Source organism: Mercenaria mercenaria, chromosome 10 (genome assembly GCF_021730395.1).
Source record: "Mercenaria mercenaria strain notata chromosome 10, MADL_Memer_1, whole genome shotgun sequence".
NCBI lineage: Eukaryota > Metazoa > Mollusca > Bivalvia > Venerida > Veneridae > Mercenaria > Mercenaria mercenaria.
Genome location: NC_069370.1, coordinates 30,191,320 through 30,202,457, shown reverse-complemented (window position 1 = coordinate 30,202,457; position 11,138 = coordinate 30,191,320). Strand labels below are relative to the sequence as shown.

The 11,138-nt window shown below is 34.7% G+C and overlaps 1 protein-coding gene and 1 long non-coding RNA gene across 3 annotated transcripts in view; both read left to right on the top strand.

The window, feature by feature from the left end:
- Positions 1 to 2,657: 2,657 nt before the first annotated feature.
- Positions 2,658 to 11,138, top strand: part of LOC123559542 (low-density lipoprotein receptor-related protein 4-like) — a 57,958-nt gene continuing 49,477 nt past the window's right edge. Inside the window, exons 1-4 of one of the 2 annotated variants that reach the window (XM_053552581.1) lie at positions 2,658 to 2,819; positions 8,721 to 8,851; positions 10,526 to 10,636; positions 10,945 to 11,017. In XM_053552581.1, the coding sequence (XP_053408556.1) occupies positions 2,759 to 2,819; positions 8,721 to 8,851; positions 10,526 to 10,636; positions 10,945 to 11,017 (376 nt within the window). In that variant the 5' untranslated portion in view covers positions 2,658 to 2,758. Of the gene's footprint in view, positions 2,820 to 8,720; positions 8,852 to 10,522; positions 10,637 to 10,944; positions 11,018 to 11,138 lie in introns of both variants that reach the window. The other variant, XM_045351452.2, reaches the window with a different exon arrangement.
- LOC128559849 (uncharacterized) lies at positions 3,566 to 7,143 on the top strand. Its single transcript, XR_008372681.1, has 3 exons — positions 3,566 to 3,910; positions 4,387 to 4,549; positions 4,999 to 7,143. It is a non-coding gene; the product is annotated as an uncharacterized LOC128559849 (long non-coding RNA).

Sequence of the window (11,138 nt, the reverse complement as noted above, 5' to 3'; positions counted from 1 at the left end):
AGGAATAGATCTGTGCCCGTGCACCTCTTGTTCTTACACGGTAGTCAAATCTGGCCTTACACGATAATCTCCTTTTTCTAACTCGATAATCTCCTTGCTCTTACAGATAGTCTCCCTTAATCTGTCACGACAGTCTCCCTTGCTTTATCATTATGCTCTCAGCTGGCCTTTAATGACATTTCCATCCTTCAAGGGATAGTACCCCTTGCCATTACAGAATGCTATTATCTGGCTTCACACGATAATCCAACTCGTTATGACATTATACTTATTTGGATTAAAGTGATAATCTGCCTTGCCATTACATATACAATAGTCCCCTTTGATTTAAGTCTCGGATTTACAATTACAACATAAGTGTGACTTTCCTTTATATAGGTTACTGACCGTTCGAAGGCGGTGCCCCTATTTTCAACTGGTTTTCTGTCCGTCTTGTATTGTGTGTGTTTTCTTGTTTGTTGTAAGCGTTTTTCCTCCTCCTTACTCCCACTATTGCCCCCTCCTTTCCCCTTGCATTTCCGCTACTTTTTGCATCCCATCCCCCTTTACTTTGAGTTAGTTTTCGTGGCTCCCCTTATTCTGGCTGCCGGAGTCCTAGGATGGAACACAATTGGTTTTTTTCCTGCTTATATGGGTGCGTTTGTGTGATTGTAGGTCTAAAGCGGTGCCTTGCCGTTTTCTTGTGTCTCACTTGGTCGTTTTTCTGTGTTATTTAGTTGGGTATGGTTGTGTGGTTGCGCGTTTGTGGTTTACGTTGTAGTGGTACTGTTATAAAGAAACGTAGCATTCCCTTTGTATATTCATCCTTGTTCTTCTTACCCCTTCAAATTCCCCCCCCCCCCATCCCCTCCTCCCCCACCATTTTGCCACTTCCTCCCCCTCTATCTATATTTGACAGCAACCCGTCTGTAATAATATTTTTCCATTACAGCTTCTTTTTGTTGAGGGCCTACTTTGCAAATGCGTGGCTCTGAGGCTGTGTTTTGGTGCTCTGTTCTTCCGAGAAATCTACCCTTACCTATTATCTTTTGTTGGTATTTCTTATATACGTGATGCTCTCGAATGTTACATTATTATTTCTGGTCATTAGGTTATTGTATATTAACATTCCTCTAAAGCCGGTGCTAGGGCCGTGCACGGTGTTTCACATTTCATTACTTCTCACGAACAAATTTAATTCTGTAAACTTGAGTTTGTTGTTACTATCCTTGGTTGCGTTCTATTCTTCCAATGGATCTCATTATAGGGATAATACACGTTTTCTTGTGTATTAACGCTTACACAATACATACGTGCATTGTTGCTATTCTTGCATAGGAAAAATGACACGAAGACTAAATATATTGTTTTTAAAGGATTATTTTTATTTCCTTTTATTACAAACATGACATTAACCATATTTTTTTGCTAATTTCAAAAGTAATAATTTAGTACGAACAATTATTTGTGTACGGATGAGTACGACCGAATTAGCCTGCTTTCAATATTTATATGAATTCTGTGAGAACTTAGAAAAAACATACCGATGATACTTCCCAAAATCGCTGTGATTCTTAAAAACAAACGATCGAACAAATTACACGCGATTCAGTACATTCATGGTTATCAACGGACGCTGAAATCGAAAGGCGGTAAACTGAGGGAGTAGCGAGTAAGCTCATTCGCGGCGTCTCGTAACTGATCATACGATGGATAATTTAAATTTATTATGCTATGAAAAGAGGTTGTTATGAAGAAACAAGGCGTAGATAATAGATGCTTACCTGCTCAGGAATACATGGGCGGATCCAGTGAAAAAGTAGTATTTATGCAAAAATAACATGTTTGTACATGTAACTCCCTCGAATCACATGTAAATATTCTTCGATTGTTAAAATAATTAGTTTTGCAGTATAGTCTCCCTTGAGCTTCAATAGACTCATGTTATAAGAGCAAGTGACAGTTAATATATCCTAAAAATGCACTGGTGACAGTACCAGAAAACCATAGAAAACAGAGTAGAGCGAATGTACTACGTATATGTAACACTTCATTATAATGCATCATTTGTCTATATGATGAAAACATATTAAATATCGTTTACAGGACATTAACTTTTGAGGCAAAATGACCAGATTGCTCACTTTATCAGGCATCTCCCGAATTATCTGCAAATGACTGACTTGAAGCGGACTTATATTTTATAGCATTGGGATAGATGTAAACAACAATGGTAAGAAATGTTTCTCATAACCGTTTACTATTTTCGTAAATTTGAGCTGAATCTATATATCTAGATGACAGTACGATTTTCTTTTTGCTGTCTTCTGACACCTAGGATAGTTCTTGGACCCGATTATCACTATTACAATTACTAGGTCGCTGGAAAATATCATAACTACCTACATTATAATTATATTAGATACATCTGCTTGATACACTTACCTTGATGATTTCCCTTGCTGTCTCTGAAACTATTTAACTCCACATTAATAATTGATCAAACCGTTGAATCTGTGGCATTTTGTGGCGGTAACCGTTGAATCTGTGGCATTTTGTGGCGGTAACCGTTGAATCTGTGGCATTTTGTGGCGATAAATGTTGATTCGAAAACTTAAGACGAATTACTTTATTCGTTAAATATGTATTTGTCCCCGACCTCTGTACTGTATTATAAGCACCATTAACACATATTGTCAAGTGCTTTAAACTCGCCACTCATATACCAGCTCTTATTTGATAACACATACGCGTTTTCTGTGTATATTTTAACAAGAAAATGGATGTACATGTTATCGTAATAAAATGCTTACTTCTGGCATCATTCCCTGTTGTGAAAGGTATGTACTACTCTTTAGTTTGAAAATTGTCTCGCAAAAAAAGAACGATCAGGGGACTTTTTTTCGAAATCATTCTAAAAATGAAATAACCTCGTATTAATTTGCTATACAGGACACTGTATATATTTATGTGTATTAATTAATTCTGTCACACTTACAGTTTCTCACGCTCATTATACAACGAGGCAGATTCACACTGTTCCTTGTTTCTTTATACAATGGTTCTTTTGAACGGGAGAACATACATTTGCTCTGTTATTACGGGGCGGCCGTGACCAAGTGATTTCGGTGTGATCGAAAAACAAACAAACACACAAACTTTTATTACGTAAGTTTTACGACATCTAGTCGCCCTCAGACTACACTGTAAATGGCAAACTCCAACGCAGTGATCTCCCTTACCGCTTCGCTCATTGATCACTGCCACCACAACCATCACGTGACCATGGTTCATCACGTGATGATCGTTTTAAAAATTAACTTACTTATTAGTATGATATACTTAACTTTTGACAATAACATATCTTGGCCAGCAGGAAAATATTCAAAAGCCTCCATCTGTTTCGGCTTGGGTCAAATGGCAGCATTATAATATAGTGAACGGCGTCAAAGATTAACGTCGACATACTCGTTTGTTTACTTTCAGTTTCGTTTCAGGATACTTAGCTATCATGTAAATAATGACGTATTTTCATTCAGAATCTTTTTTTTTTTCATTATGGAACATTCGCCTGTGCTGAAAGAAGTGTAAACTTCGAAAACATTGGGGGAAAAATAACTAAATAATTATATAGCTAAAAGAAGTCCGCTTAGCTGAATTTTAGATAAAAACATTGTGTTGGCAGTGATCAATGAGCGAAGCGGTAAGGGAGATCACTGCGTTGGAGTTTGTGTAAATGGAGAGAACACTGGACGCGTTCATCTGTATTCAATTTTGGAACACTACCTGTTATACTCTGAACACCGATGTTTGGTACAAGTCTTCTGTGTACGATTGGAACGCGTGATTTGAACGACAGCATTCAATACTAGTTCGTCTTCCAAGAAAAGACAAGACATATTTTACTGTTTTGAATATTACTGGACTAGGGGTAAGTTATTTTACCGATATATTGTTAAGTGAAGTTTCAATGAATGCATAAAAAAGTAATAACTATATTAAAACAATGACAGGAAATTTGATAAGAACAGGCGCATTCATTGCATATTCTAACCGAGAACGCCGATGTTATGTCTGAAAATAGAATTTTTCAAGAAAGCGTCTGCCAGTATGTCAGCAACAAGCGTCTCAATTTTGGCAGAAACAGGAAACTGGAAGGATAATTCGGAATAATTTGTTATAAAGTAATTTTTCTACTATTTGTATACTTTCATAGCTGGAATACTTTGTTCATAATTTACATTTAAGTTTCACCCGCTTTATTGTATAGATAGATATGCCATGTACAATCAGATAGGCAGCACTTGCGTTGTTGTTTTTGTTGTTGTTGTTGTTGTTGTTGTTGTTGTAGCTTTCGTTGCAAATGCTGAACTAAAGAGACATGAAGTACTTGAACTTTTATTTTAGGTCACATCCTGATTAGGTGCAGTTGACTACTTATCCTTACAGTGCTCTATATAAAGTTCTTCAGCAAAAGCATGTAGTGAGCAGATATAGATAGAAGCTGAAGCAACGCGAGCGGAATAAGAAGGGCAAATGTCATTTCCAGACTCCTAAAGCGATCATTGAGGTTTGTTTGTTGAAGTTAGATGATATTTCTGTTCTGTTAAACACACGCTAGAATCATTGAATAATACTGTCATTAAGTGTTAGTATGATTTTCTGAATCCTAAGCTGGGACACGAACCTGCTCTAATAAAACAGAGTGCTTGGCCTTTGGATGTTAGAGTTGAATTACAACTTTTCATGAATTAGGTGTATGATATAATACATCAGCAACCAGCTATTGGCCAAGAAAATGTATTGGTACTTTAGAAATATCACACAGAAACGGTATTAAATCATAAGCTTTTTATACCTATTTTAACATAAAGCATCATTGCGCATTTAATAGGTTTACACCACAATCAAGTATCCATCTCTGTAACTATTTTAAAACAGCAAATAATTTTATTAATGCTCCATTGTTGAGAAATTCAAATGCCGATTATGTAATGAAATCCATTTTTCTTTTGCCAGGCTGCTGAAGAACAGGACTTTGCGGTCAAGTTGGAGGTAAAACAAAACACTCCTCCAAAACTGGTGATACATTGTATTTACCGGAAATGACAAAGCAGAGGCAGCCTATGTAGTAGGAGATTGTACTGCCATAAGGTGCAATAGGGAGTGTCCAGTGTTATTTGCAGTTCAGTTATTTGCAACCTCTTGTGTTTTCGACATTGAATATCCATTCTATTCTTAAGCAATGTCTTATGGATTCTTGCAGCAATTTGTATTTGAAGAACAGTATACAAACGAAAGTTAAAAAATCAAGTTTTTTTTTCTGTTAGAAGTTTAGAACAGTATTTAAATAAATGAGTTACTTGATTAAGGTATTGGGAGCATGATAAACTTGGCAGCCATTTGCAAATATTTCTTTCTTCTGAAATATCATTCTGGTTTGTATTTTGCTGAAATCAAAAGCACCTCCAGATAGAGAACAGTTTTCAGTTTTCAATACTGCTAATATTAATGAATGGCACCACTGGTCACTTCTGAGCAGATAGATTGACATTTTTCAAATAATATTATTGATACTGAGCTTTTCAAAACGGTATTATTGGTTGATTGACATATTTTCCAAAATGGAACTATTGGTACTGAGCAAGTTGACTGACATTTTCCAAATGTTTCTATTAGTACTGAGCAGATAGATTGATATTTTCTAAATGCTATTGGAACTGAGCAGGCTTTTAACATTTTCCAAATGGTACTGTTTATATATAATATTGCATATTACAGTAATTCATACAGTAAATGTGTACTTTCTAATGTTCTGAGCTGTATGTAAGAATAAAATGATAGTATATTTTTTCTATATCATTGTATTAATCTGTCAGGGTTGAGTCTAGTCGAAATGTTTTGTGCAACTGGTAAAATAATTTTGTAACGAGTGATTCCAACATTACCTGTTTTACTTGCTTTGGGCAAATGTCAAAGTCATGCGTCAGTGTCTTTTTGTTTAAAAAATAACCTGAATTTTTCTTAAGTACCATTTTATCTTTGAAACTTGGATTATGACCATCGTCTATTTGCAGGAGTACATAATTCTACATCAATATTTTTTCATAATGGTCATTTTTTACACAGTCTCTTAACTTTGGATTTTACTTACATTGTTTCTTACATCGGAAAGCATTGAGAATTGTAGAGCATATTGTTTTACTGTTTTAAACAGCTTTTGTGCAGCACTGTTAAATGACAGCATTTATTTACTAATATGTAAGTTTTTAGGGAAGGGAGCACTTTTACAGGAAATTATGTTCAAAACATGGTAACTTTTTTGTCATGTACTATACTGATTCAGATGTTTTGCTTCTTTTCATCCATTTGGCGACAGGAGCATTGTTTTATAATATGCTGATTAAATAAATCATTTTAGAGCAAAGCAGTATATACAGTAAGATAAATTTTATTTTGCACTCAAGCAGTTCGGCCATGCGCTTCCATAAAAACAATCACAATATACACAAAAACAGGCTGTGTAACAGATAATTAGATATTTTGCAACAGACTCTATAATCTGTATATGGCAGTTTTCCAAAGTACAACTAAAGAACACTACACTTGTACATAAAAAGCTCATGCTTGTAGTTGCACTGTCATGTAAATGGCATGACATGAAATGTTAGTTATTCTTCAAAATGTTTTTGAAATAAAGTTCTTTTTTTCAGCAGTAAATTTTATTTATGTATACCAAATATCCCTAAGGAAAACATGTCTGTTATCCAGTGTTCAAAACTGTGCGCAATATGTTCAACTAATGCTCAAAGTCTTAACGTTCATATCATTGAACATGTTCTAGGTGTTCAATATCTGTTGCATTTGAATTGCACACGTCCGGAGTTCAACAAAAGAACACCTGAGTGTTCATGGAGTGTTTACGGAACTGTTGGTGTTAACAATCTGAACACTAACATTAAAGAATAGAACATGGCTGGTGTTAAAGATGGTCAATCACATTTAAACAACATTTAATGACATTTTTTACTTTTTGTATATTCTGGTAGAGAATTATTTAAGGAACAAAAAGACTGATTACATAGAGTTAGATTCCTATTTGAAATGTATATTTTATTATTTTTATAAAATTTTGTAATTACTCCCCTTTAATATGAAAGTATATAAAAAAAACTGGGTATTTCTTTTTATTTCGATACAATGTCTAGTTTTATATTTGCATTTGATAGAAATATCAGCTATTGAACAATCTGAACCAAAATGCAAGTTTAAAAGCTGTGTGTAGCTTCTGAATTCATTTATTTCCAATCTATCTTGGTTGCGCAACCAAGATAGGCAAAGGGAGGTAATAATAATTTTTCAAACTTGCGTTTCTAATGAATTCCATCTAAATACATAATTTTCAATGCAAATATTTTACAAATATATTACAATATGTCTAATATTTATACATTTCCTTAGGCAAAGTATGTTTATCCAATTTATACTTATGATAAAATAACTCTATCTTGGTTGGGCAACCAGGATAGGAAAATGAAATTTTAAAAATACCTCCAGTGAAAATCTAATTTGTATTAAGTGTTAAGTGAACATAAATGAGTGTAAATGATCAGATGCTAAAGTTTCGAACAAATCCGTTACATGGCTAAAATCTGATTATCCACCTTTTAAGGTGGTCAATCACATTTAAACAACATTTAATGACATTTTTTATTTTTTGTATATTCTGGTAGAGAATTATTTAAGGAACAAAAAGACCGATTACATAGAGTTAGATTCCTATTTGAAGTGTATATTTTATTATTTTTATAAAATTTTGTAATTACTCCCCTTTAATATGAAAGTATATAAAAAGCTGGGTATTTCTTTTTATTTCAATACAATGTCTAGTTTTACATTTGCATTTGATAGACATATCAACTATTGAACAATCTGAACCAAAATGCAAGTTTAAAAGCTGTGTGTAGCTTCTGAATTCATTTACTTCCAATCTATCTTGGTTGCGCAACCAAGATAGGCAAAGGGAGGTAATAATAATTTTTTAGACTTGCGTTTCTAATGAATTCCATCTAAATACATAATTTTTAATGCAAATATTTTACAAATATATTACAATATGTCTAATATTTATACAGTTCCTTAGGCAAAGTATGTTTATCCAATTTATACTTATGATAAAATAACTCTATCTTGGTTGGGCAACCAGGATAGGAAAATGAAATTCTAAAAATACCTCCAGTGAACATCTAATTTGTATTAAGTGTTAAGTGAACATAAATGAGTGTAAATGATCAGATGCTAAAGTTTCGAACAAATCCGTTACATGGCCAAAATCTGATTATCCACCTTTAAAAAGAACACCTAGCTGTTCATCTGGTGTTGAAATCTCGAACACTAATATTAAGGTTTTAACATGTCCAGTGGTCCACAACAGAACAGCTGGCTGTTCATCGGGTGTTCATTCTTTGATCAGCTATTGCTAAAAGTTTGAACACTAGTATTAGGATTTTGAACGCACAGACGCGTTCAATATCTGTTGCAGATAGACGTTCAAAGCGTGTTCAATTCTTTAACCCCTACTTTTACAGTGTACCGAAATCTCTTGTTGTCATCGCTACGTCTGTTAATTCATGCAGGTATGAGTACTAATCATTTAATACGATATTAAATTAAATGCGTATTATGTCTTAATTGTTGCCAGTTCAAGTGTAATTTGAATGGAATTTGTTTTAATCACTTAGGTTACCAGGGCCATGAGGAGAACATATTTACTAGCCCAGGCCTGGTATGGATTGAAGACCTTGACGGTGTAATGGTGTTCAAGCATATATACTTGACGTCGGAGCTTTGGCGAAAAAGAGAATTACCAGAGGCTAGTAACTGTTTTCCTTTATTACAAATTAAAGCCATATATATTTCATTTCGACTGCAAAAACAGATCGAGCCTAAACAGATTACCTTTGGGGAACTTCCTGTAAAACAACTAACACTGGGGCATTGATGACATGATCGCCGATTCAACGACATTTTTTTACCACCATGCTGTATAAAGGTCGGGAAGGGATCAGGAGCGATTACGAGCAAATTTCATGGCTTTTTTATGCCCCCGAAGGGAGGCATATAGTTTTTGAACCGTCTGTCCGTCTGTCGGTCTGTCGGTCTGTCCGCGATTTTCGTGTCCGGTCCATATCTTTGTCATCCATGGATGGATTTTCAAACAACTTGGCATGAATGTGTACCACAGTAAGACGACGTGTCACGCGCAAGACCCAGGTCCGTAGCTTAAAGGTCAAGGTCACACTTAGACGTAAAAGGTCATTTTTCATGATAGTGCATTGATGGGCGTGTCCGGTCCATATCTTTGTCATTCATGCATGGATTTTAAAAATTTTGGGCAAGAATGTATACCGCAGTAAGACGACGTGTCGCGTGCAAGACCCAGGTCCGTAGCTCAAATACAAGGTCACACTTAGACTTTAAAGATCATATTTCATGATAGTGCAATGATGGGCGTGTCCGGTCCATATCTTTGTCATTCATGCATGGATTTTAAAATAACTACGCATGAATGTGTGGCACAGTAAGACGACGTGTCGCGCGCAAAACCCAGGTCCGTAGCTGAAAGGTCAAGGTCACACTTAGAACCATGTGTTAGGTGAGTACATTATGTATTTTTTTATGTTTTGATTCAAATTGATGCTTCATTAAAATTAATCAAGAGGTATGTTTATCGTGGGTAAAAGTTTTCAGGATTTTTCAGCAATTCCTAAACTCTAACATCGGCCATAACTATTCATTCAAAGTGCCATCGGGGTCATGTGTCATCCTATGGAGACAGCTCTTATTCATAAGTAAAATTACATGTACAGTAGATCATTTTTAATATAAATTATGCATATATATGACTTCATGTACACATTAAACTTGAGCAATGTTAATGTTGTACGTGCCTTTGCGAAGTTTATACATTTAATGTATCTCTGTATTACTTCACACAGCGATAAGCTGCCAAAGTCTAACATAGCCAAGGGTCATAAAGCTGATCTGGGATAACAGCCTCAAACCTCAGTTATCTGATTGGTTCATTCTGAGCTCAATCTTTCATTATAGGTCATGCCTTAAATTTTAGTTTTGTAACATTGGAACAAAAGTCAAATTAATAAAACTGTGATTCGATACCAGTCCCGGAACACGGCTATCCCACGGATCAGTTAAGAATTTGTGCGAAGAATAAACCAGTCAAATCGCAGATATTAAACTATGTTTTATCATCTTTGGCACTGAACTCTTTACTTTAAGGGAAAACATACTCACTCGTAATGGCTTATTAAAATAGTTTTTAGTTATTAATTTCTGTATTTTCTCTTAACCTAAAGTGTTTTTGTTTAAACGTATTTTATTCTTGCATCATTCATTTGCTGTTCATTTTGCACTTAAACGACACTATTCTGTAAGAAAATTTAGATAATGTACTAGTGTGACTTCAGCTGTTAGAACATAATCGTCGAATAATGTGTCGGTTTTATTCTTATTCTATTTTTAGCAGCCGGTCAATATAGCTCGAACACTGTCGGACACAAACAGATTTACACACATCGACGTAGACATAGGGAATAAAACAATGGTGTTAGTCGATTCCCTAAGCCAAAAAATAAAGGTATGAAATGACATTTTTTACGCTGATATGAGAAAAATAAAAGCATTAAAGGCACTTTTAATGTTTTACTGAAGTAGGGTAATGAGATATACTCATACAATATCAGTATGTATTATTGACAAATAAAATCATATTATTTTACCTATAAGGAGTTTTTCTCCTTTTTTTTAAAGCACATAAAATGCGGTTTTGCTTATTTATTTATTTAAACATTTGATCATTGATTTTTTAATTGGATACAGTACTTTTCCCCGCAGAGCGTATCGTAGCAGCCTTCTATTCTCAGAAATGTATATCTTTTGTTACAGGCGCTATCGTTTGATAGATACGGACTGTCAGTAGGATGGGATTTATACGAAGGCATTTCCAAGAAAGTGAACGGTATTTTACAAAGGCACACCTATATATTTGAAGAGCTAACTCGCCATTTGCTATTTTGCAAATAGTTTAAAAATTACTGAAAGTACATTTCTGAAATTAAGGGGACAGATCTATCAATATT